Source organism: Xenopus laevis, chromosome 1L (genome assembly GCF_017654675.1).
Source record: "Xenopus laevis strain J_2021 chromosome 1L, Xenopus_laevis_v10.1, whole genome shotgun sequence".
In the NCBI taxonomy this organism is placed as follows: domain Eukaryota; kingdom Metazoa; phylum Chordata; class Amphibia; order Anura; family Pipidae; genus Xenopus; species Xenopus laevis.
Window position 1 is genome coordinate 110024102 of NC_054371.1, and position 27413 is coordinate 110051514.

Genomic DNA, 27413 nt, shown 5'->3' on the forward strand with positions numbered 1-27413 from the left:
CAGTGATATGGAGAAGTACAGTATCACCACACTAATGAATTTACTGTAGAGTAATGTTGTACCTTCAAGTACTTTGGTAAGATGTGTGTCATGTTGTTTTTTTTTTGATAGCCTAGGAACAAGGAAACATTTATTATTTTCAAACTAAACTTTGTACCCTCAATATCAGTACATGGATCTGAATTTAACAGCTTGTTTTTATGAAATAGCAATGTTTTATTCGTATTCTGTTATTTATTTACCAGCAGAGCTATCTATTTTTAGTTTAGGACAAATTCCAGGCCACCCCCCATCTGACTTCAATGGGAAAAAAATAACCGGGCCCCACCTTTAAATCCAGGTACCTATTAGGGAGAGTACCAGCCTTTTTGCTTTTTTTGTTTCATGTCTGGAGACAGCCAAAATAGAACACTGGGCACTATAAAAAATTAATGGATGAGAAAGCCTCCCCCACACAGCTGAGTAAGTCCTTTACTCTAATAGATCAGAGCCTACCCGATGACCACTTCTTAGCAGCAACCCTGTGGACCCTGCATAACAGTACCAGGAATCAGCCCCACCCACTGCTGCTGGCATTGAAACTCATTGCCATGACCTTAGGTCCACATGGACATGTTCCCCAGGTTTGTATCACAATAGGCAGTCCATCAGGTCTACAAAACCTTATGCATTATCCGAGAGGGATAGGCATTTTTATTTTAGGGGCAGATGGCCAAAGATATAGGCATAATTTCCTATTCACACAGATAATGCAACCAATCTTCTAGGCTCCACACCTCTTCCCATGTTCCGGCAGGGTTACACCTAGCTCTTGAGCCCATGTGAATTCTTGTGCAATCCTTAATTACAGCAACAGGTTAATTCCATTTTTTGGTCATCAAGTTGTCATCAAAGTATGCATCATTCCTAAATCTGGTGTATATTCCAGAAAGGAGGACTTGATGCAAGTGCCATAGCACATCCTATATGTGAGGAGGGAGGGGGAATGTGGGGAGTTGAAGGGAAGAACAGTAAATGAAATGATTGCTATGCCGATGTCATAAAGATGGGACAGTCAGTATATGATCTTTAAACTATTTGAAAAAAAAAAATTCTGTATGTCTAGGTAACAGATCCCTTTAAAAAATAGTGAGGAGCAGAAAACAATGGAAATTTGGATCTTGTTGTCAGGTGTAAAGTAAGGGGAGAACAGGTCAGTAGATAGGCTAGCAGGGCAGAGCATATCAAAGAATGAATAGGAGTGCTATCTGCTATGTCACTCTTTTTTAGTGGTAACCATTCAGCAATAGATTGTATTAAGAAGCTTTGGCCTCTAAAACCATCTTTTGTGGCCAATTTCCAAAGTGGTAAAACCAATCAATGTTAGCAGCACGAAATAAATTTTTTCTTTTTTACTTTAGAATACAGATGCTTGGTATGGCGATGGATGCAAAAGTTAAAAACTGAAGTCAGTAAGCGTGCACTGCAAGTTTGTCATGTCTAAGCTAGAAAAGTAAATACCGGTGATATAAGGTCTGACCTACTCTCGTTGCCTGAGCAAACAGGCTCTGTAGTGTCCTAGTGAGAATCGGTGATTTCCTAGCTAATATTTGTGAATGGAATATCTTGTCTGTATTTTCTGTATATAACCCTGCTTTCCTAAGACTAAATAAATTTGGTTATCTCAGCAAACTTTAACTTGGTGATTTCCCATGTATGACCCGGATTTACATGGCTCTGCTAATTGATTGTTATTGATTTCAATAACCGATTTGGTCTGAATTGACCTTGCTTTTGCATGATCCCTATGGTATTGCTAGCCTTGCTTCATTACTACGGTTGCTAACTGGTTAGTATTTGACTGGCCCAGCCGGCAAATCACCAGCTGGGACCAGCACTTGTATTACTTACCAATATACTGGCAATGTAGTTGCTTGTAAATCTGTAACGTCTTATAAATTCCTACTCTCCCTTACCCCTTCTGCTGCCAATCTTGTCTTCTAACCCTGATCTGCCTCTGCTCTGCCTATTTCCTTGCCTAGTCAGGCCATTAGTGCACCCACTTTCTGGCCCATCCACCCTTTCCTGCCCAACAAATTAATTTCATTGTCCTTATATGTCATGTCCTTGCCCTCAAGTGACATTATGCCCCCCCCCTGTCCTGAAGGCCGATATAAGAAAGATGGCAAGCCTATTCATTACTGAAACAGGTACAAGTCTACAACTTCCCAGCTTGTGTACTAAGGGAGATTGGCTGTGAAGATAATAGTACAGACTCCTGGGTTGAAGGCTGCAGAATTGTTACATTATCAGACTAAGGGGTATATTTATTACAGTGTGTAAAACAAAATTCATCAAAGAAGCAGTGTAAAAAAAAGTTTTGTAAAATAAATGGGGAATTTATCAAGGTGTGTTTGATTTTACGCCATGCAAATGCCAGATTTGCCGCAATTATTTTATATTGCTTCCGACCTTTGTAAGTTCCAGAGGAAATCATTCTAGGAAAAAAAAAAAACGCATAAAAAATCTACTTTTACAGCCTGGTGATGTGTGTTGAATTATCCTGCTGTTTTTTACACCATATATTAAATCTGCCCCCATGAGTAATCATACTGTGCCCAGTCAATGGGGTCCTCTTCTGAATTCCTTACAGGTGAGTTTAGTCATTGACAAGACTGACAGAGAGATCAATCAGTGCAATATCAGTAATTGACATAGATTAGGATATAGTAAAATCTTACTAAAGCAGATGCCAATGCCAAATGTTGAGCCTTTAGTTACACATGGATGCTACACTGGAGATTGTATCTTTATTTTATTACTGTTTTGAGTGTGTCAGTACATTCCTTCACTGGTACCTGTCAGAAGGATCAGGGCTGTGCAGTGTAAAACTCTGGTTTGATCATTTTTATGGTGACACAAATTCAAGGTTCTTGGATTTGTCAAACTATGCTTGAGTTGGAGGTTTTGCTTACTGGTTTTGTAGTGCCCACAAGCAGAAAATACAATAATACAAATGTATTTTGTAGCCATAGAAATTGAAGCTGTTCAGGTCTTATGTGACTCTGGGATCTTCCAGCCATGAGGTGAGTCATAGTACCCAGTCAGAGATTTGGGAATATAACCAAATAAAAGTGCAGGAAGCAGAACAGTGATGCAATTTTGCACGAGGAAAGAAGACTTAGACAGTGTGTACCTAGGTCCTCAGTTCTCTTGTTGGTAAACCTATATGTATACTGACAAGGGTTTTATCATCTTGATATTACGGGGCTAATTTACAAATGTTCAAGCCTTAGGGGTCATGCAATTATTTACTAAAATCACACCTGAGTTCCTAAACGTATGTGTGGTTTCCACATCCAAATACCTTGGCTTACTATAGATAATTCCCCCCCCCATTAGGTTTTCAAAAATATACAATGTTCAACACTTGCTGACCTTTTTATATATTTTGTCAGGAGACAAAGTAGTAGTATCCGATTACTTGCGCCCAGAGGATCAAGTAATTACTAAATTATCCCCTAAGTAAACAGTAGTCCAAAGTACAGCATTGCCATTTGCCATGGAGTATTGTTAATTAAGATGGTACAAATCCATGTTGATGGCAATATGTTTGGTTTTGTAACATTTCCAATTTTTGTAGTTTTTAGGCAATGTTTTCCCCATTATAGAAACAAAAAAAAACAACAAATTACAAGTATTACATTTAGATCTAATACTTTTACTTGTCATGTCCCCAGGGGCAATCCTGGCCCCTCCGCCGCCTGAGGCAGCAGCATTTGCTGCTGCCCCCCCCGAAATCGCTCTTAAAGTAACAGGAGCAGCATTTTTGCTGCCCCTGGTACCTAGTGGGGTGCTGCCGCCTGAGGCGACAGCCTCAACTAGCCTCATTGGCGAAGCACCCCTGCATGTCCCTCACCCTATGATTAATCAAAATCAGAAAAATCTAGTACATGTATGGGATCTGTTTTCCAGAGACCCGTTGTCCAGAAAGCTCTGAATTACTGAAAAACCATCTCCAATAGATATTTTATCTAAATAATCAAATTTTTTTAAAATGATTTCCTTTTTCTCTGTAATAACAAAACAGTACCTTGTAATTGATTCAAACTGAAATAAAATTAATCCTTATTGGACGCAAAACCAGCTTGTTGGGTTTATTTAGTATTTACATGATTTTTTAAAAGACAAGATGAAGATCCAAGTTATTATTATTAACATGTATTAATATAGCGCCAACATATTGCATAGCACTGTAAAGTAAATGTGATTTGATTTGTATACAACTAAATCACATTAATTATATACATAGAACATATGGTTACAGAAAGATCCATTATCCGAAAAACCCCAGGTCCCGATCATTCTGGATAACAGGTCCCGTACCTGTATAACAAAATATGAAACACAGAAGCAAAAGCATTTCAATATTTTTATTTAAATCTAAGTAGCTAAGAGCATAGAAGTCAATTAGCGTGGAGTGAAGCCGGCTTCCCTCCTTTTCCACATCAGGCACATTTCCAGCAATCCTACATACTGCATTAGACCATGCACCAAGTCTGATCCTTATCACTCCTCCATAGGGGATTACATAGCAATTATGTAATTAAAGCAATTTATAATTACTGTTCTGTAAAGTAGAAAAATCAATGGATTATTAAAGTCCCAGAGTGGGTTTATTTCATGACAACGGCAAAGCAGTTTAATAGTTCTGCTAATAAATCATATAGTTTACAAAACATGATTTGCTTTGTTGCTTGAGTGGCAGGACTCCCTGTTGATTCCCACACATACATTAGATAGAAGTCATGTAACCCTTTGACTACCAGTGACAATGGCTGGCAAAAAGAAACCAAAATTCAACAATTCCGAATTTCATGAAACAGCAGAGCAATCACACTGCCTGGTAGTCAAAGATATAAAGGTAGTATATAATTTACTGACAGTGCTAGTAGTTAAAAGGCTGTCGTTCATATTTTGACAGTCAGTTTTATAATACATAAATGGTGGACAAGCATAATTTTCTTGCTTTAACAGTGACCCACACATAACATGTCTTACAAAAATAACAGCCACCCTCCTTATATGCATAGTGGAAAAAATTGTGTGATAAAACAAAGACGTTTTGTTTCAGTTGGGTATATTCAACTGAAGCTGGAAATAAGGCTCCATAAGAAAACAAAAGGACTTGTGACAATTCTCCTTCTTCTCACTTCATTGTCATGTCCATACAATTTTAAAGCAATAAGCTTAACCCAACAGCTAGTCATGTGTCCAGTATGGCCTTTCTGATGGTTAAGGAGTTAGCAGTTCTTGCATAAAAGAAAGACAGCTGCCTAGGGAGATCTGGATTTAATCACTTGACTCATTGGTGTACAGTCCTGCTTCCCAGCGCATAGCCATTTTGTTTTTGTGCCGATTCACACGTGTAGACTCCACAATCTGAGGGAAACAAATGATTTCATTATTACAATCGGAAACATTCTCTCTGCATGTCTGTGTGATACTGTGGCTCATCAACGTTCTTGAGATTTTTTTTTACAGATTATTCTTTCCCTGGTGCTGGACTTTGCCTTTTTTTTTCAAATTAACTAAACATTGTACATTTTATTTTGGTATGATTATTGAGGGGATAAAAGAACAATGTGTCCAAAAAGAATGTGAGGATCTCCAACAATAAAGAAACAAATTTAAAAAGTAGAAAAATGTATTAGGACATAAGACCTAACGCGTTTCGTGCCTATTGGGGCACTTACTCATGGCCTATGAGTAAGTGCCCCAATAGGTACGAAATGCGTTAGGTCTTATGTCCTAATACATTTTTCTACTTTTTACATTTGTTTCTTTATTATTGGAGATCCTCACATTCTTTTTGGACACAGTATTTTTGGACTTTGCACCTTGGGACTGAGGTGAACTGTGAGTGTTTTCGCCTTTATTTTTTACTACAATTTTGTATTTTTGATTCAATATTTATTTGTTGAGTGGTACCATAGATACTTGTTGCAATGTGGCAGTAGCACAAACCCTGTTTCTATAGATAAAAGAACAGTATCATAAAATTCACCTCCAACATTAGGAGGTTTATTGTGACTTTTATAAGGAAAGCATTTTGTATGACTGATGCCTGCCCTGCTTTTAAACACAGACATGACAGACTACAGGCATATGACCGTTATCCAGAAAGCTCCGAATTACGGGAAGGCCATCTTCCATTTTAATGAAATAATTAAAAATTTTAGAAAATACTTCCTTTTTCTCTTTAATAATAAAACAGTACCTTGACTTGATCCCAACTAAAATATAATTAACCCTTATTGGAAGCAAAACCAGCCTATTGGGCTTATTTAATGTTTAAATTATTTTTTAGTAGATTTAAGATATGGAGATCAAAAATACTGAAATACAGGTTCCAAACATTCTGAATAACAGGCCCCACACCTGTACCATGTAATTTATGTGCAAACATCAGTCTATAGTGTTAACAGCTAAGTACATTTAGGATTTGTTGCCTGCGGACAACAAATCACTAGAAAATGCCTTGCCATTGTAATGACTGCAAGTAAATCATATTACTGGCAGTGATTCTCACATATTCCTGTGATTAAGCTGGATCATCATAAGTAATATGTGGCAATGACAAGTACATTTTAAAGGAACAGTAACAAAAGAATGTAATTTAATATACATCTCATATTTATCATAAGTACATTTTTTTCAAGAGAAATGTGGTGAATTTTCTCCCAGCATAAATTCTCTGTGAAAATGTACCAGTATATTTCTCCCATACAGTTGTATCTGGAAAATTTTTATAGAATTTTCGCCATGTAAAAGTGATGTTGATAATGAGATTTAAAGGTGGCTGTGGATTGGAAAATTTTCACTGGAGAAAGTTCACCTGGAGAAGAGAGGTGAATTTACACTGGTACAAAGAAAATTTTCACCAAAACTTGGTTTATTCTCCTTTAAATAAATTGGCGACGTTGAGGGGAATCTTAATTTTTGGTGAAACTACTCTAAGGGGCAGATTTACATAGGGACGAATATCAAGGGTTAATTAACCCTCGATATTCGACTGCCGAATGTAAATCCTTCGACTTCGAATATAGAAGTCGAAGGATTTACCGCAAATAGGAAAGGATTTTAATCCATCGATCGAACGATTTTTCTTCGACCCAAAAAAGCTTAGAAAGCCTATGGGGACCTTTCCCATAGGCTAACATTAACTTCGGTAGGTTTTAGGTGGCGAACTAGGGGGTCGAAGTTTTTTTTTAAAGAGACAGTACTTCGACTATCGAATGGTCGAATAGTCGTAGTCGAAGGTAGAAGTAACCCATTCGATGGTCGAAGTAGCCAAAGAAAACATTCGAAATTTGAAGTTTTTTTTATTCTATTCCTTCACTGTAAATGGGCCCCTAATTGTTCACTTTCACCGTTTAGTAAATATGCCCCATAGTATTTAAGCACTGGAAAACTTGATTTACCTCTGTGTTGACTTCATCGCTTGGCTCAATGCCGGCATACTGAAGGGACAGAAGTGAGGAAAAAATAAGAAACTGGTGACCTACAGCACAGAGGATTCGTCCAAAAAAGTCTAACACAATTTACTATACATAACCTACAAGTAATAGTTGTTGAAATGGTATATGATTCTCTTGTAAATCTGCTGGAAACATTATGTCTGACCTCAAAGAACAACAAACATATAGCTGCTTCATTGTGTTTGGCATAGTGCAAATTTGTGTTAAATGATATCATGCGAGCATGACCAATGCCTTATACTTACAGATTTTATCTGCTAAAAAATGAAAGCGGGTGACAAAAGGTTGAAATGTTTTCATGTAATGTATAGTTCTCAATAGTAGATGAAAAGAAAGTTTTGTTAATTTCAAAAGATGTGATACTAGAAGTGACCACCAGGAGCTGGAGAAAAGGAGCCTTTCTGGGGAAATTCTAGAAAAGAGAGAGGTGTCCAAAAATGATGACAGGAGTGCATGTGGTAATTTTAGGCCAATGAATTAACAACAAGGTAAGCAACATGAGAAGCTTATACACTGGAACACACCAGGTGGGCAGCTGTCGGGTTATGCAGGAGAGGAATATGTCCCAAGTGAAAAGTTCACGGTAAATAAAGCACCCTGATTTGGCCCTGTTGCAAGGGGGTGCGACTAAAAGTTCCCCTAAAGAAAGATACTGGAGGCTGAAGGTGTATAATTTAACTGGTTTTAGTGACAGCTGGATGCTTACCTGTCTGACAAATGGCCTGCCTGAATGTGGATGCTTGCACAAAAGTTAAAATAAAAGTTTGTACGTGATGCAACTCCCAGCACACTCTCATTCTGTGGTAAAACCTGACCAAATTTGGCAACTTTTATGTGTACAAGCCAGAATAAAAACTATACTGATATGTCTACAATACAGTTACAGTATTGTTTGTAAATTGACATTGGTCATAGTTTAACAATAAATAAAGGGTCAGGGGTTCTGCATCGACACTAAACCAATTGCAAGAAACCAATAAAACACTGATATTATACACAAAAGAATCAACTCACAGCTCCACAGCTTTAATCCAGGTACCTGTATTAAGAAAAATGTACTGTCCAGCAGGAGGTAAGAATTAGACTGGCCCTGACATTTCAGTTAGACATAGAGGCCCGAACAGCCCCCACCAGCCCAATAGTGACTGTCTATGACATCAGGCGCGTTTCAGGGGCTGACGCCGCCCCCGCTCCGCGCTTCTAACACACATCATCGGATTGGGTCGAGGAGGGGCTGCATCGCTAGTGCAGTGAGCGATATTGCGCTCGCTGCACGAAAGGAGCTAAATCTCTGTTTCAAAAAAGGAAATTCAGCTCTCAAAGTTACCAGAGGTGGCTTTTTGCTGTCCCTGGTAACTGGCCGCTCCATGCCGCCTGAGGCAAGATTCTCACCTTGCCTCATGGCCGGAGCAGCCCTGTATGGCATCTTACAGCAGCCACTCCAGGAATTTACCAGAATCCACAGATCCACAGTCCAGACTTGCTCACTGGTGTTGCACCTGGCTCCACATTTGCAATCCAGTGCTAGGTGCAGAGTGCAGCCAGACCCCGAAGCAAGTGCTTTTAAAATAAACATGAAAGGTTGTTCTTTTGTGTCAGTGATACAGCAATACCATACAAGAATAGTTTTTTTTGGAGATTCCTGAATTGTATAGATCAATAAACATTAGCAGTACAATCAACTAAATAGATTTTGAAAACACTGCAAAGCATACTTTAGAACCGTGAAGCTAAAAATGCCCCTAATATTAAGTTTACTGATTACTGATGTTAAGGAGCAACACAAGTACTAAAGTTCCTTTGGGGTGCCAAATATGGATTGTGATTGGCTATTTGATAGCCCCTATGTTAGGGTTGCCATCTTTTCCTGTCTGGGGCGGGTGGTGACATCACAAGGACAGGTTGTGACATTACGGGGGCAGTGTAATGATGTCCCCGGGCAGGACTATGACTGGGCAGACAGTTTTGACCCGGGGCAGCCCTTCTGAAAACCAGGCTGTCCAAGTCAAAACCCAAAAGGTGGCAACCCTACACTATGCAGACAAGCAGTTTAGAGTAGGCTCTGTTTGGCAGAACATCTGGTTTTATTCAACCCAAACTAGACTTCAAGCCAGGAATATAAAAAATAAGCATCTGCTTTGAAGCCACTGTGGGCAACATCCAAGGGGTCGATGAAAATCTGGCTGATCAATTTTCTGACAGATGTCGGATGAAAAATTGTAAGATGTATGATCGTTTGATTCCCACTAACTTCACGATAATTTGACAGATTGGTCGGATTTTCCAAAAAACGGTCGTTCACCAAAGAAAGATCTTTGCGTCTATGGGGACCTTTACTCCAGGTAAAAGAAAACACTTTTGTAAAGAGGGAATGTCTGCCGATCAAATTGACTCTCAAAACCCTATGGACATAGGGTCTCTGTTCAGATTAGTAACTGACGTCACTTCTCTAGTGGATAGCACAAAACCAGAGAAAACAATTCCAGGGTTACCAGATGGTTTGGAGCACTACAATATTTAACATTTTTAGTAGAACACTGACCATAGAGTAGACAAGGTAATACTTATGCCCTCTCTATGGTAAAATGTCTGATGGTCAAATGTGCTGAACCTAACAAGTTTGAGTGGGGAGGATAGGATACATTTCTCCCAGAACAGAAGTCTTGTAAAATGTGCCTATTTATGTGTTTGGGCTGAGTAGCCTCAAGTGTAATTAAAAGAGGTGTGGTCTGGCAGTAGGTAGTCTCTGCTCTGAGAGTTATGTATATAGTTGGGGCTGAAAAAATTAGTGTAATCTGCCATGCTTTTGCACTGTGAACCCTGCTTTCCATGCTAGATGAATTGCTGCAGGACTTAGTTTCAAACCACAGAATCTATGGCGTCCCCTAAATAACAGCAATGCCTGCAATTGACAGTACTGTATTTATGAGGGGCAGGGGAGGCACGTAAATGCTCCCCCCATCCCTATCCATTCCCTAACTAGCGTGTCATTCAGATGGACAAGCTATGGAATCTAGTGGGCGCAGGCTGCATCAGGGTCCTGTTTGTCAAGGCTGCACTCTGCACCTTGTGCCAGAGTTTTTATCTGGGCCAAGGTGCAGAGTGCAGCCAGACCCTGGACAGAAGTGTCCCCTGTGTGTTTCTGTTAATGACACATTTTGCACATTCTGTCCAAAGTGGCAATCCATCTAGTTCACAGCAGGTCTTGATAAAAGGAAAAATAATAAAAAAAAAATATTTTGCCTTTATCAAGACCTGCTGAGTGCTGTGCTTTGGACTTAAGTTGATGCTTTTACCTAGTATCCAAGCTATCCACCTACTGTATATATAGTATGATCCCTTTTGCAAAATATATAACATATATGTTTAGATGGACATGTAAATCAACTCTAAAAAAAATATTTCTGAAGTGTATTCCACCAATTATTTTAGCACTTACCCAGCTATCTTCTCCATATTTCCTTAGCCCATCTGAATCTGACTCTGTTGCAACAAATTTAGGGTATCTCTTTATTTTGAATGCTTGTTCTGGTGACAATATATATGAAGGAGTTCCATAAGAGGGGGTGGCTCTGTGTGGAGCAGGTGACGACTGATTGGAAGCACCTAAGGAAAAGAGAGAAAATGTACAATGACTCATATTATATTTATCAACATATTCTACTGTCCCCATTTATTTTATGATCTCAACCAAATTGATATATATATTAGGTAAACAGACAGTAAGTCAAAGCTTTCTCATTTTTACAAAGAACATTGTCCCAAACATAAATGTGCTTACCTGAACTCAGTATTGGTCTTTCATATTGGTTGTAGCCATTAAAGGAAGCAGTGGTTTGGAGGTCTACTGGTGGTGTTAGTGAAAATATTTCACTTTTCCTTCGTTGTTCTTTTAGCTCCTTATCCCTTTCCAGTGTCTGCTGGATATCTTGCTCAATAATGTTGGACAAAGAAGGCCTAAGCCTGTTGACATTGTATATTATTTCTGGGTTTACATTTTCCTCTGTTCCATTAAACAACTGCTTCCTCTTTTCATCTTCATCTCCTTTCACTGATACATTGAATTTCAGAGGTTTAACATGAACATTTTCTTTGTGTAAGATCTGAGTTTCTTGGTAAGGTTCTGAAGTTGCCTTATAGTGTAATATGTTTTCTAAACTCTGGCTTCTATTTCTATTTGTGTTCATGGGAGTTGGCTTCCAGTTGGTTCGAACACTATATGGCTGCTGGACATCTTGGATGCTACCATTGCTTTTAAAATCAGGTTCTCCACAATCAACTTGCGTTATATCATCTGCTGTAATATAGTTAGTTATTGTTCCCTTAAAGATTGGGTTTGTAGTCACATTCTGTGGTTTCACAGGAATCTCATCTGGCTGCTCAAATAATTTTCTGCGCTCATCTATTTCCTGAGCAGTGCCCTTATCATAGAGCCCTGCCACTTTACCCTCATTTTTCAAGTCTGCTTCCCTTTGGGCCTCTTTTTCAATTTCCCTCTGTAGAAAGATAGAGGTACGAGCTCTGTCTTTGCTCTTTTTCTGAGATGGCTCATTTGAAGTGAAAGGGATGACAGAATTTTTGAGGATTTCTACAATCTCATTGGTTTCTGTACTAACCTGGATGCCTCTCTCCCTCCTCAAGTTCTCTTCCCTTTCCTTGGCCAATCTGATTTCCCTCTCAATTGGTGTCTCATTATTTGGATTTGGAATGTGCTCAGATTCTTGCTCTGGGATTTGATAGCTTGTTCTCAAAATTTCTTCTGTTTTTTCCTGTGCTCTAGAGTCTACGTTATCAGCATATATCTCCCCAGAGACATTATTATAGAGCTGACTAGAACTTCTGCTTCTGCTAAATATGGGTTGGCTCTCAGTATTGGGTGATGCAATGCCCCTCATTTTCACATGAATACTTCCTATCTTTTCTTGGTTGTTGTCATTTTCAAGCAGAACTCGAGAGGAGAGGCGGGTGTGCTTGGATTGAAATTGGGGGCTCTGGGGTGGTAGGCTTTCCTTTTTCTTCTCTAACATCAGAAATTGTTGTCTGGCAGCTTCAAAGTTTATCTGGTCAGTATTGGGGCTGCTATCCAGCCCATTTATGTCAACACCTGAAATGGAACTCCCTGTCTCATCTAATAAGATTCTCTCTTCCATATCCAAGCTTTTCCGTTGACCTTGTCTCTTAATGATGTCTTTTCGCTGTGCATCCAGCTCCAACAGCTTTTCTGGTGTAAGATCTCGCGAGCGAGGCTTAAATTCATCCTCTGAATCATCATCAGCAAAAAGCTTGGTTGGGCTGGTCTGGGAACGATATGCTCTGACATCGAAGCGTTTCTCTTCCTTCAACAAACGCAACTGGCTATTTCGATCTGGATTGGGGAGCCATACATCACTGCTCATGCTTCTCCGATCCACATTTGGATTCTCTTGAGCAGTTGAACTAGTCTCCTGTCTTGCTTCTTCCTTGCAGCTTTCTGCATCTCTTGCTGAGGATAATGAGTAGATGGAACTCCTGGTTATTCTATCCATGATAGAAACAGGAACATCAACGCTTTGAGGTTCAGATGTGTTTGGCTCCTTTACCTCAAATGCGTTGTTTATATCCTGACTAAAAGTTGTACCCTCTTGCCAAAAGGGCTTTTCCTCTGTACCTATCACCTGTAATTCACATTCATATCTAGATTCTTTATGATGTGTGCTAACATCGTCTGGCAAAATTACTGCTTGATTTTCAAAATCATTCCTTTCTTGTTCAGGTAAGCCAAATGTTTGGTCTTTCAGGGAGTTTGTTAGTTGTAGGCAGAATGAGTCAGTGCTATGCACATCAAATATATTGTCTGTCGGCTCCTCAGTCTGAGAATGACTTTTATCATTCACGTAGAGACTTCTAGCTATTTCGTCATTTGGGATCTGATGCAATAAAAAAAAAGAAAAAGCAGTCATTAACCATATGTTAGTGTTCATATTACCCATCTATATTATGCTGTAACAAGCAAATTGATGTTTTTCCTGCCATAAATTATATAGAGCAATGTTCAAGGTATCTGTGTGTGTGCATGCATGCATGCATACATTACACCAATTTTTTTTATCAGTTCTGTCAAACTTGGTTAATTATTGCTGATGGCCTGTAAATTCCATCTTCTAAGTTTGCAAGAGGATCTGACTTTTGCAAGCCTGTGAGGCAGCCCCTTGTTCCTTAGACCACTCTCTCTTTGACCCCAGAATGTCCACTCATTGCATCACTGCTATCAAATACTTTAGTGGGTAGTAGGTAAATATAATGAGATTTTCTTGTGTCACTTTTCAAGTGGCTCTATAGCAAAAGTGCCATATCTTGATGATCTATGGCCATGCTTTATAATATGTTCCAGGTAGAGTTAGTTACAGTCACATGCAAAAGCTGTTTATTATTCACTCAAATTATATACAGTTAATTAACTTCAGGGCAGTTTGTAAGACTTTATCATATATATGTTAATGGAGAACTAAACTCTAAAAATGAATATGGCTAAAAACACCATATTTTAGATACTGAACTTATTGTACCAGCCTAAAGTTTCAGCTTGTCAATAGCAGCAATGATCATACTTGTCACAGAGGAAAGTGTTAGCAACACTCACACACTTCGCAGCTGTTGAGAAGCTAAGCTTAGGGTTGTCACAAATTATCCAGCAGAAAATGAGGATGGTCTGTAATATAAGCTGATGCTACAGGGCTGATTATTAAATGATTATGCTAATTGCACAGGTTTCTGTGCTGCCATGTAGTAATTATCAGTATTAATCACTAATCAGCCTTATATTGTGATATTTCTATTCTATGTGTACTGTATATTGTGAGTGGGTCCCTAAACTCAGTAAGTGACGTGCAGTGAATCAGCAGAAAAGAAGATGAAGAGTTACAGGGGCATCTTTGGAAGCCCAAATCTTTACTGCTAAAGGGCTGTGGTTTCCTTGGGCTGGTACAGAAGCCCAAAGCATAATGTACAACATTTCTAGACTACTTCTTTAGTTAAGTTTAGTTCTTCTTTAAGGAAGATTGTGGTTCTACCCAGTCCTTATTTGCATAGGCAACTGATTATGAACATTCAAAAATATACACACCAACTAAGAATATAGGCCAGTTGCAGAGCATCTTAATTTAATCTTGCTAATGAAATTACTTTTAAGTTAGCTTGCCCTCCGAGTGATATGTTTAATATATTACTAAAGATGAGTATTGATACTAAAACAAAACAAATATAGCTGAAAGGTTCCTTTTGAGTATGGATGCTAATTAAAGGAATAGCAGTCATAGTTGACTTGTAAATGCATGGGTCCAAGCCTCAACCCCTTTGCAGAAGAGTGAAATTGTTTTTTAATACTGGACAAACAGTGATTTGGTACAGGAATGGCAGTTTTCTAGGGTGTTTCCAAAAAAAAATAAAGGCAAGTGAGTCCATGTAATCTTTTCGAATTGTATACTTACTATAAACATTAAATAGTAGAGTTATGGGACCTGTTATCCAGAATGCTCTGGACCTGGGGTTTTCCGGATTACTGATCTTTTCGTAAATTGGATCCTGATACCTTTAGGGACAGTTTTATCAAAGGTCGAGGTGAATTTTCGAATGAAAAAAATTCGAATTTGAGTTATTTTTTGTGTACGACTAGGGAATAGTCCAAATTCGATACGAATTTGAAAAAAATTAAAAAATTTGAATATCGACTTTTATCATGTACTGTTCGACTTTGAACATTCGCCATCTAAAACCTGTCGAATTGCTGTTTTAGCCTATGGGGGACCTCCTAGAACCTATTTGGAGTCAATTGGACTTTGAAAAAAAACTTCAGCTTCGATCGAATGCGATATTAATTTGTTTCGAACGATTCGAATTCGGCTGAATACGGACCTATGCGATAGAAAACGGACCTATTTGACCCAAAAAAAACTTTAAGTTAATTTTGGTTGGTCTTTTTGAATTCGAATTTCAAAGTTTTTTCAATTCGAAATTCGACCCTTGATAAATATGCACCTAAGTCTACTAGAAAATCAAGTAAATTTTGTGTATGAATATGATATTTCATGATATATAGTATCTAATATAATTAAGTCAAAGGAAACTGGACATTAAATGTCCAGTTGCCTTTGACTTAATTCTACTAGATACATGTAAACATTAAATAAACCCCAATAGGCTGGTTTTGCTTCCAATAAGAAAAACTTATATCTTAGTTTGGATCAAATACAAGGTAATGTTTTATTATTACAGAGTATAATGTAAAAAATTTGTATAAAATTAAGTCTATGGGAGACAGCCTTTCTGTAATTTGGACCTTTCTGGATAACAGGTTTCTGAATAACGGATCCCATACATGTATTGCAATAAATGTTAGAAGGTTTAGAGTTTGTGATTGTACAAAAAAAAATCCTGTCTACTACCTATTTGGTAAAAAAATTACATTTTCAGTGGAATAGGAAATGGTTTTAGTATTAGTAAAAACTGCATTGAGGCAACTTTTTGCTTTTTTTTTTTTTTTTACAAATTCAACTTTTGTTTAAATTTGTACAGTAGGTTAGCATGACATACAGAGAAAGCCGTTTCTGAGCTCTGCCAGCTTGATAGTTAAGATAGGCTTGTCTATCCAAGACACTGTTTAATAGAAGTGCAATGTTAACCCTTTTCTCCAGTTCACAGAGAAAAGGGAATGCATATGTTATATAGGCAGTCTGTTATTTTAATTTAACAACCTTAGAGTAATTAAAAAGTAGTCATATGGAATAATGATGACATTTGTATATGTGGTCACACTATATGGAGATATGAGAGGCCTTTAAATGGGTTGATCACCTTTGAGTTAACTTTTTGTACAATATAGAGAGCGACATTCTGAGACAATTTGCAATCTTTAATTATTTGTGTTTTTTGAGTTATTTCGCTTTTTATTCAGCAGCCCTCCAGTTTGAAATGTCAGCAATCCGGTTGCTAGTGTCCAAATTACCCTGGCAACCATGCACTGATTTGAATAAAAGACAGGGATAGGAGTAGGAGAGTGCTTGAATAGAAAGATGAGTAATAAAAAGTAGTAATAACTATTTAGTCTTACAGAACATTTATTTTTAGATGGGGTGAGTGACCCCCATTTGAAAGCTGGAAAGAGTCGGAAGAAGAAGAAGGTAAATAATGAAAAGAACTATAAAAAATAAATAACGAAGACCAGTTGAGAAGTTGTTTAGAATTGGCCATTTTATAACATACTAAAAATGAACTTTAATGTGAACCACCCATTTAAGTACTTGTATTTTGAATCATTTATTTAAAAAGCGCCAACAAGTTTGTCTTGTGACTTGAAGGTCCCCGTTTTAATGTATGAGTAAAGAAGGCGTTATGTTTGTGAATAACCATATAAGGGTGTCAGCCAAAGACTGTAGTTCAACAACTGATGGTGTAATGCAGATTTGCATGATTACAATAATGCTTGTATGAATGAAGGTGCATTGCACGCTGTTTCAAATGGCTAATCCATATTATAAAACAGGCAACTCAGTTCTTCATTTTCAGCCCTATAACTTACACTTAGGGGTTGCTTTTCTCCTTGTATTCTCTAACCGTATGCTATGCAGTGAACTGCCAATGGGGCCAATGTGCAAGTTCTCTAAACACACTCATGTAATTGTAGCTTTTGCTTTGCTTCAAGAAAAAGGCTTGCTTTAGATGTACTCCATATACAGACTATATAAGGGGATCTTAGGGGCAGCTAAGTAACAGGGTTACAGGGCTCCCGATGCAGCTATAAGGGCAAATGACTAAAATGTATCCAGTACTTATAGTATGTCATAACTTTTTTGTAAACCCGTAAGGGATATGGCCATGGACAGACTTTACATAGAGATCCTTTGGGATATTTAATGCAGTACTGATTATACATGTGCCTGTGTTGGGTAGTATCACCAAGGGTATAAGAAACAGGAGGGGGGGGGCTGACAAGATCAAAAGCAGTCAAGTACTGCTGGCTGCTGCTGATAAGGCCAGTTGGAGATAATTCCAAGAATGTCAGAAGCAGACATTTTACAAACACAAACACGCTGACATGGGCATAGGGCAACATGGGGCCCTGAAAAAGAACACAATTTCCAAAAGCATGTGTATTGCATAAAAACACAGGGAACAGAATCTTCTGTATCTTACATAGGTATGGTGTCTCAAAAGGTAAAGATACATAAGATACAAATAGAGACATACATACTTCTGCATTATACCCCACAAATAATAGCACTGTATTGCAGGTATGGAACCTGTTATCCAGAATACTCGGGACCTGGGGTTTTCTGGATAAAAGATCTTTCTGTAATTTGGATCTTCATACCTTAAATTTACTAGAAAATCACGTAACCGTGAAATAAACCCAATAGGATTGTTTGCTTCCAATAAGGATTAATTATATGTTAGTTTGGATCAAGTACAAGGTACTGTTTTATTATTATAGAGAAAAGGGAAATCACTTTTAAAACTTTGGATAAAATGGAGTCTATAGGAGATGGCCTTTACATAATTTGGAGCTTTCTGGATAACGGTTTTTCAGATAACGATCCCATACCTGTATAAAATATGTTAGAAATATGTATAACTCATGAAACAGCATTTCAAACAAAACTAAGTCAAATTAACAACATTTCTAGAGTGTGTTTAATTAAGTGTTTGGGCACTGGCACCAGTAACACAAGGTGCATTGCTTTTCCTGTGTTGTCTCCCGAAATTTTGACTCTTAGTGCTTCATGTGTCTCCATTCTCTTTTTTTTAATGAGTTCTAGTGATTAAGGCAGCAGACTCAGCAGCTTGTGGGGGCCCAAGAGAATAGAGGGGGTCCAATTATTTTTCCAATTAATATTCAATTTCAATTATTTGTGTGAAGTTTTCTGGTCCTCTCATTCCCCTTGACACATTTTCTCACTTACCCAAGCTCCTGATGCCCTCACTCCCCTGCCACTCCTAATGCATTTACTTCCCTTGCATCCCCATATAGACACTTGCTCTCACCTTCACCTTCAGGGATACTGGTTCTTCTGGCCCGTGTCCCTTCACTCTGTTCTGAAGATGTGTCAGGAGAGTGACAGGCAAAGTCCAGAGATCATAATAATGCCACACCCAAAGGGAAGGAGGGTGTTAGAGACAAGGCTGAGTGAATGTGAATGTATGCATGAGTATAGTGGAATGATCGTATTTTGTATTAGACAGTATTTGAGTAGTTATGCACCTAGAGGTGCATTTCATATGCACTGCTCCCTAGTCCTGTTCCCTCAAGGTGTTTTTGATTTTAATTAAGCATGGATATGGAGTATATGTATTAAAGGGGTGGTTCATCATTGAGTTAACTTTTACTATGTTATAAAATGCTTAATTCTAAGCACCTTTTTAATTGGTTTTCATTTTTTTTATAGTTCTTTTCATTATTTACCTTCTTCTGACTCTTTCCAGCTTTCCAATGGGGGTCACTGACCCCACCTAAAAAAATGTTCTGTAAGACTAAATAGTTATTGCTACTTTTTATTACTCATCTTTCTATTCAGGCACTCTCCTACTCCTATCCCAGTTTTATTTTCAAATCAGCGCATGGTTGCTAGGGTAATTTGGACTCTCGCAACCGGATTGCTGAAATTTCAAATTGGAGAGCTGCTGAATAAAAACCTAAATATGACTTGCCTTCTACTTCTGACTCTGTCCAGCTTTCAAATGGGGGTCACTGACCCCACCTGAAAAAAATGTTCTGTAAGGCTACAGATATATTGTATAAATAGTTATTGCTACTTTTTATTACTCATCTTTCTGTTCAGGCCCTCTCCTATTCATATTGCAGTCTCTTATTCAGATCAATGCATGGTTACTAGGGTAATTTAAACCCTAGCAACAATATTGCTGGCATTGCAAACTGGAGAGTAGCTTAATAAAAAGCCAGATAACTCAATAACCACAAATAATAATAAATTAAAACCAATTGCAAATTGTCTCAGAATATCATTCATTACATCATACTAAAATTTAAAGGTGAATAACCCCTTTAAAGGATAAGTGATTATAACACTTATAATTACTTACTTAATTACATGATACCACAGGCCGTTGCTCCTGTTAGCAGACTGAACTGCCATGGGGTACTTCTGAGCAAGCTGCACATGCACAGTAGATTGAAATGCCAATTTATTTAACTCTTAGTTAACTTAGCATCTCAATTCTTAACAACTTTTCAATTGGTTGTCATTTTTTTATGTTATATAGTTTTGGAATAATTTGTCTTCTTTCTCTGGCTCTTTCTAGCTTTCAAATGGGGGTCACTGACCCCAGCAGCTGCGAAATTATTGTTATTTTTGTAACATTTTATTACTTATCTTTCTGTATAGGCCATCTCCTATTCACATTCTCGTTCAAACCACTGCTAGGCTGCTAAGGTAATTTAGACCTTAGCAACCACGTAGGTGCTGCAACTCCAAACTGAAGAGTTGATTAAAAGCTAAATCATTCAAAAACCACAAATAATAAAACATAAAGACCAATTGCAAATTCTCTCAGAAAATCACTCTCTACATCGTACTATAAGTTAATATCAACCCCTTAAAGCAAAAAGCTGTCTTTTTCACTGTACTGCACATGTACCGGCCAGGGGTCATTGAATAATGAAGAAGACGGTGCTTGCTCAGAAGTCAGAAGTACCCAACTGACAACGTTTTCTGCTAACAGGAGCACTGGCTTGGGGTATTAGTTTATTAGCCCACCAGTCATCTGGACTTCCTGCCAAAAAGTAGACCAGCCCTTGAATTTATGGTCAGAATACCCCTCATTCACCCTGCACACTGCCCAGTTATGCCAATAGCCTGCCTCTGATCCACTCTGCAAGCTCCACCACCTGTTATCCACAAATCACACTTTTGCTATTCTTGGGCCCCCCTCTGCCTAGGACCCCTGGCTGGAGTACTACCCGAAGACAGCCCAGGTAAGCACTATGTAAATTGATAGCTGCACCCACTTTACATGCTTAGTGTGACACACATTCATAGCCCTCAGAAGATGGGTAACTATATCAGCTTACAGGGGGTGGATGACATTACAGATGAGGCCTAAGAAAGCATAAAAAGTCATTCCAGCTCTGGATACAACTAAAACAGCGATATAGTTATTCTTCTACAATAAATATTCACTATGTCATCTTTATTCCACATATTTATTTGAAATGACTGAATTGCTGGACATTACTTGGGGCATTCTGATGACTGCTACTTAGTTGCTCCCCTATGACATCAATAGGAAGTGCCAACAGGCACACGTGCAGGAAATATCATTAGGAAGCCACTTATAGTATCAGCCATTTTGACTGTCACTATGTGCATCTCTGCCTGTTCATTTTTACAGCCACAAATCTTCATCCTTAAGGAAATAGAAATGTTTTCCTGTGAGGGAAATATATGATAAGATGTGTTGCAAAGGTCTGCAGTTACCTCATGAAAGCACCGATTTGTTGCCATTTTGTTTGGGCTATTGATTTCAGAGTACTGTACTTTGTCCTACTGTCACACTGTTTCACAATCAGAAACTAATGTGTTGCAGTGATATTAGTGCTTATATCTCATGTGTGTATGTATGTGTGACTGTATTTCCACCCTGGAAGTAAGTGTGTGTGTGTGTGTGTGTGTCTTTTGTGTGTGTTGAGTTTTTCTTTACCCCTGCCTGGAATATACAGGTACAATTGTGAAATATATGTTGAGTTCTGGCAAAGGGCACATTATAATATACATTTAGTTATTATACATTTTATCAGTTATAATATACATTGTCAATCTAATCTAAATTATGTCTTAACCTACTAATAACAGGTGTATGTACATTCTACTGACAACTGACAAAAAGTTCTCCATTTCCCAGTATTACCTGTACAAAAGGACGGTAAGTAAGATTGCACCAGGGGTGGCATGTGGGAAGTGGGGAACGTGCCTCCCAATAACATTGCAATAGGTTGCCAGAACTCAGCAACCCCTTAAACCCGGTAGTGGTGGTGGTGAGGAATGTATCTGCTTTGAACATGTGTTGAAATAAAATTTCTAAAAGGACCCCAAGCAGAACATCTGTGCCCTTCAATAGTTACTTGGGTTTTAGTATTTGCTCCTAGTAGTTAAATAAATAAATTGTCCCTAAGCAAAGGAGATACAGTAGTAAAAGGGCACAAAACTTGACAGAATTATGCTAAAATCTGCTGCAATGGCAAACAACGTATTTTACAGAAGTTCCCTTCCTAAAAACACACCTTAAAGGTGTGGTTCACCTGTATATTAACGCTTAATATGTTACAGAATAGCAAATTTTATTTTAATTTTTGAATTATTTACCTTCCTCTTTTGATTCTTTCGATCTTTTGAATGGGGGTCACTGACTCCATCAAAAAAACAAATGGTCCATGAGGCTACAAATTAATTTTTCTTGCTGCTTTTTATTACTGATCTTTCTATTCAGACCCTCTCCTGTTCTTATTTCAGTCCCTTATTCAAAGCAGTGCTTGGTTGCTAGGGTATTTTGAAACCTAGCAACCAGATTGCAGAAATTACAAAGTGGAGAAGTGCTGAATAAAAAGCTAAATAACTCAAAAACAACAAATAATAAGAAAAATTCTCAGAATATCAATCTCTACAAAATACTTAAAATTAAGTGGTGAACACAATCCCTTCACTGTATGCAGGGTGTTGATTTTTTTTCAAACTTAGCACCAAGTGTACTGTTCCATTAAACATACAATGTTCATAAGTTTAAGTCACATTTTATTTTACTTACCCCATCCCTTCTGTCCATACCATTGCAGAGCACTTGCCATGGTGAGGGGTATTTAAACATCTTCTTACCATGGAGGACAAGCCAATGACCAAGAGGTTGTGAGCCAGGGGGTCAGACTGAGACAGGAACAGCGGCAGGTAAATGTCTGTCAGTGCTAGAGAACGCATGTCAGCATGAGCCAAAAGGAGGAAATAAGGAAAGAGAGAACAGTGAACTTTCACACTCTCTCCAGTAAAAAATTATATGGTAAGTGTCCTTGTAAAATAACTGCACACTGAACATAATAATCTTGTCAGGAACACTAAAATGATCACGATTTTGATTTTTCGCATGATTTTTGAATTTTTAAGATCTAATTAGCTATGTTAATGTTAACAAAATAAAACTGGTATGCATATCTGTATTAATTTACTAGCTGTTAAACTGCACATGGGCAGCAAGTGTATCCAACCAGCAAGTCTACTACCAGTTTGAAAATAAATGCAAAGATCTGCTTGCTCAGGGACAGATCATATTTTCATTTTATGACCTAAATAATTTATTGGCACCAATCAAGCAAGGTGTCTGGAATTTATGATGATCATATCCAACCTTAAACCCCTAGTATCGATTGCTTACTGCCTTTGGAATAGAGCCAGTGAGAAAATCTATTTTCACTTTCTCAGTTTTCCAGGATAAACCCCCTTCTTAAATTTTTACACTGCTGTCATTCTATCTTCGGTATTTTCATCCCCTCTTTGTCAAAGGTAAGATAATACTTCCGATGTCCCTCTTTATCAACAAACTGGTGATTTTCCTCATTATATCCTATACCCTAATGGATATAGCTCTGCATTCTCCACATTCATTTCTACTGGCTGAAAAGGTCATTGTCCTTTAGAAACATGACCTTTTCTGAAAAAGAAAAATAAGATTGCTGCATATGCAGTATAGCCAGTGCACAGCTTAAAGGTGGCCATACACACGCAGATATTATCATACAAAACAAGGTATTCGTATTCAGTTTGTGTATGATGGGAGACAAGCCGGCAAAAGACTTTGATATCTGTTGGCTCGCCGATTGGATAGGTCGTAAAAAATTTGGATTGGGCGCCTTTGAAAGTGCCCAATATCGGTCAGTGTTTACTGCTAAATCGGAAGAATTCTATTGTTTCTACCTGTATATCTGACAATTCAGCTCTAAATGTCTGTATTGAAAACAAACCAATAACTAATGGTTGCAGGAAAGATGATTACTGTAACGTATATGGCCAGCTTTAGAGGGAACATTGGCCGAACTGTCTGTGCATGTGCTGATCACTGAAGAAAGGGGATTGGCTGAGGTTCGGTGCTACCCCAGGCCCTATCTAGGTGTAACTGGGAGTTGCAACAGATTCTTAAAGCATTGTCTGAATGGTATCACTGTTTTTAAACACAGGTGTTGGTTATGCTAATTATGCATACATGGGCAGTAGTTATCTGCAAAAAAGTCGACCTGCACCCAACCCTAACCTGCCTGCTCCCAATCTGCACCAGACCCAAACCGGACAGGCATTTTTATTTACAGGACTGCATCCAACTCGCACATCTCCACCTTCATTAAAGGGGGCAAGGCAGATACACCGCTAGGGTTTCCAGAGTCACAACTGCCAAATCACGAAAACAGGGCAGGATTCCCCATGATTGATGCGGCATAGCTCCTCTGGCTGAATTGAATTGAATTGAACAAGCACACAGTTTTAATCTCTGGAGGACTTTTTAAGCCATTTTGGGTGTTATAGCCCCTAAAGTGATTCTGTATTTGTTTTTAGCCTTTTTCCTAACATTTTTACAAGGTTACAGTCAGATATAGTGAAACCTAAATTTTACATACCCTGATGTTTTCTCATTTTACACTGTTTTTCTGTGGTCCCACCAATATATAATGTATGATACATTTCCAAAATTCAATATTTTCCCATATTTTACACAATTTTTTCTGGCCCCCTGAAAAATGTAAAGTGGCCGTTCTACTGGGTTCTGGGTTCCTTTACTATTTGAAAACACTGCTTTAGTTATTCAAGAATATGTAGGATAACTAATAGTGTATATATTCGAGTCAGTATAAATATATACCTAGCTGATGGACGCGAATGGCTGCGCTTCTGACCGGAGTCCCATGCCCCTGATCTGTTCTCCATGCGCGTTGCAAGTGATTTCACCGGCTGCGCATTACGCGTGACATCACCGAACAGCGCACACTTGTTTTTCACTCAATTAGCCCCGCACGCCCTCCCAGGTAAGCACTGCGCCCCACTCTCACACAACAGGCTTATATAACAGCCAACCTACTGCATGTCAACAGTTGCTGAAACAAAACTCCCAGCATTCTTTCGCTGGGTTCTAGGATTCTACTTGTGAAACATTGATATAATATCTTTAATTGTACTGCTGACAACTTTTCCTGCTATATCAGCTATATCCCACAGTGCTTACCTTAGCTTTTTGGCACAAAGCAATGCACATTTTTACCATGTTTTTGAGCATTCACTTGCTCTTTCAGCTAAAAACTGCTGCAGTTCTCACCCTAGGCTTATACTCGAGTCAATAAGTTTCCCAGTTTTCGTAGGTAAAATTAGGTACCTCGGCTTATACTCTGGTCAGCTTATACTCGAGTATATACGGTAAGTGTCTTAAAGTAATACAAATATAATGCAGTGTTGCCCTACACTGGTAAAACTGTTGTGTTTGCTTCAGAAACACTACCATAGTTTATATAAACAAGCTGCTGTGTAGCAATGAGGGCAGCAATTCAAAAGTGAAAAGGCTCAGGTTACACAGTAGATAATATTTATATGAACTATAGTAGCAAACAGATCTGTTTTACCAGTGCAGGGTAATTACTTTAAAACACATTCTTTTTTTGGTGTTACTGTTACTTTAAATCTCATTTCATTGGGATGTCTTGGATGTCAGTCACTGGGGATGTGTTCTAAAGTTCCCCTGGCCAGTGAATTAAATGAATTAGTAAATTATTAATTAAATGTAATAATTAAATAAAATTTTTGTACATTATTTCTATAGGCTATACACACACACACCTATAGTTTAGAGTAGTTGCAAATCATGGGATACAAAAGATGGTCTTTCCCCCTCATTTAATGTCAGTAGCACTGAAATCTGTCACAGTCTAATGTTTCTAGAGGGGAAGCCTCAACCAGATCTATAACCCTTTCACCAGCAGTTTAGGGAAATGTAAAAGTACTGCACCAACCTTCTATCCTTCTGGTGAAATTACATTTTAGTAGTAGTGTATAGTGTGATTGTATTGCCTGATGGTTCTGGTACAGCTAGACTGCTAATGGGAGCTGTAAATCAGCCATACCCAGAGGGAACATTCTGCATATTGTTTGTATCTGTATGCATAGAATAACAGATAAAACTGTTAAGGTGGCCATACACTATAAGATCCGCTCGTTTGGCAAGGTTGCCAAACGAGTGGATCTTAACCGAATATGCCCACTAACGGCTGGGAAATATCGGATGAATCCGAACGTTCGGCCCTGGGGCCAAACGATCAGATTACAATACTACGAATGGGCTCCGACAGGTCGCAGTACCGCATCAACTAGCCGATGCGGTCCTGGATCGTACAAAAAATTAAACTTGACCGATCAATATCTGGCCAATTGTTGGCCTGATATCGATCGGAAGAAACAGTCGAGAACCCCCATACATAGGCATATAAACTGCCGAATCGGTCTAAAGGACAGATATCGGCAGCTTTAATCTGCCCGTGTATGGCCACCTTTAAGCTGGCCATAGACGCAACGATCTGATTGTACGATTTTCGACGGTGTGTGCAGAGTCCCGACATTTTTTGTCCGGCCGAGATCAGTCGTTTGGTCGATCGGAACAGGTTAGAAAATTTCTGTCGGCTGCCGATAATATCTCTGCGTGTATTGCCGATCATACGATTTTCAGTGGGAGACTGTCACTAGCTTTGTCAGTCATAACTATAGTACGATTGCTGTCAGAGGTAGTACATTGGCTGAACTGTTCTTTTACTACTTTATTTGATCTGACTGGTAAGACTTTGATCTGAATGGTTAGTGGCAGGTCGGGAGATGGGAAAGTCCGATCGTACCTTGATTCGTACGATTGAATCTTTGCGTTTATGGCCTGCTTTAGTCTTCCATTGGTCTAAAGCCCCACTCCAATTTTTACTGCCTTAGTACTGACTTCATGTTAATTATTTCTATTTTTGATTCCAGCTCACCCTTGTTGAATACAAAAATGTCACCATGGGTCAAATTAATTTGTGGAGATAATCTTGGTCGAAAGTAATTTTCCATATTTATAAGCAATTCTGAGCATTCTGAGTACAGGTATAGGATCCATTATCCAGAAACCCATTATCCAGAAAGCTCTGAACAGGAAGGCCATCTCCCATTGACTCTATTTTAAATAAATAAGTCACGCTTTTAAAAATAGCTCCCCTTTTCTCTGTAATAATAAAACAGTACCTTGTACTTGATCCAAACTAAGATATAATTTATCCTTATTGGAGGCAGAACAATTCTATTGGGTTCATGTAAAGGTAAAATCATTTTTTAGTATTATTTTTTTTGGTATAGTAATCCAAATTATGGAAAGATCCCTTATCTGGAAAACTCCAGGTCCTGAGCATCATGTATAATTGGTCGCATACATGTACTATGTTAAGTTCTTGTTTATACATATGGAGCACTGATACTTTTATACATTTTGTCCCATCTCTCGACACATAAGGTAAGACACTAAAGAAAATCTCACCTGAACCTCTGCATTGTGCAAGATATCCATAAGGCTGTGGCCATGCCAGTGTGAGGATAGGGTGAATAATTGACGACTGGTGTGCCTGCTGCTTGGTCCACAGTATAACGGGACAATTGCTAGAGATTCTGACAGAGGGAATGCACTGGCACAAATGTTGCTGATGACAGATGTACTTTTATTAGGCAGAAGCCGGACAGGAGCTTGTTGCGGACAGGACCTGGCAGTGTGGAAACGTCAGGACAGGGATGGTAGGGGAAGGATCAGGAAGAGATTTTTCAGCATGCCCTTCAACAACAGGTTTCATAAACTGAGCCAGAAACCTGTGAT

At 38.5% G+C, this 27413-nt stretch overlaps 1 protein-coding gene across 4 annotated transcripts; it reads right to left on the bottom strand.

Moving 5' to 3' along the window:
• Positions 1 to 4398: 4398 nt before the first annotated feature.
• Positions 4399 to 27154, bottom strand: LOC108712598 (mitotic interactor and substrate of PLK1). 4 transcript variants are annotated; one of them, XM_018254891.2, is made up of 6 exons: positions 27084 to 27154; positions 22311 to 22464; positions 11302 to 13426; positions 10960 to 11126; positions 7464 to 7502; positions 4399 to 5421 (listed from the first exon to the last, which is right to left on the bottom strand). In XM_018254891.2, exons 2-6 carry the CDS (start codon positions 22368 to 22370, stop codon positions 5332 to 5334), a joined length of 2481 nt encoding a protein of 826 aa, XP_018110380.1. In that variant the 5' UTR covers positions 22371 to 22464; positions 27084 to 27154; the 3' UTR covers positions 4399 to 5331. The 4 variants fall into 4 exon arrangements, with proteins under 4 accessions (XP_018110380.1, XP_041417808.1, XP_041417817.1 ...); XM_041561874.1 differs by lacking the exon at positions 7464 to 7502; XM_041561883.1 differs by lacking the exons at positions 22311 to 22464; positions 27084 to 27154 and adding an exon at positions 18537 to 18662.
• Positions 27155 to 27413: the final 259 nt, after the last annotated feature.

Excerpts from the sequence above, each read along its gene's own strand:
- LOC108712598 (XM_018254891.2), bottom strand. The coding sequence starts at position 22,370 with ATGTTTAAATACCCCTCACCATGGCAAGTGCTCTGCAATGGTATGGAC. Across the intron at positions 11,127-11,301 it reads AAGACCAATACTGAGTTCAG|GTGCTTCCAATCAGTCGTCA; the intron begins GTAAGCACATTT and ends TCTTTTCCTTAG. Across the intron at positions 5,422-7,463 it reads GCGATGAAGTCAACACAGAG|ATTGTGGAGTCTACACGTGT; the intron begins GTAAATCAAGTT and ends TGTTTCCCTCAG.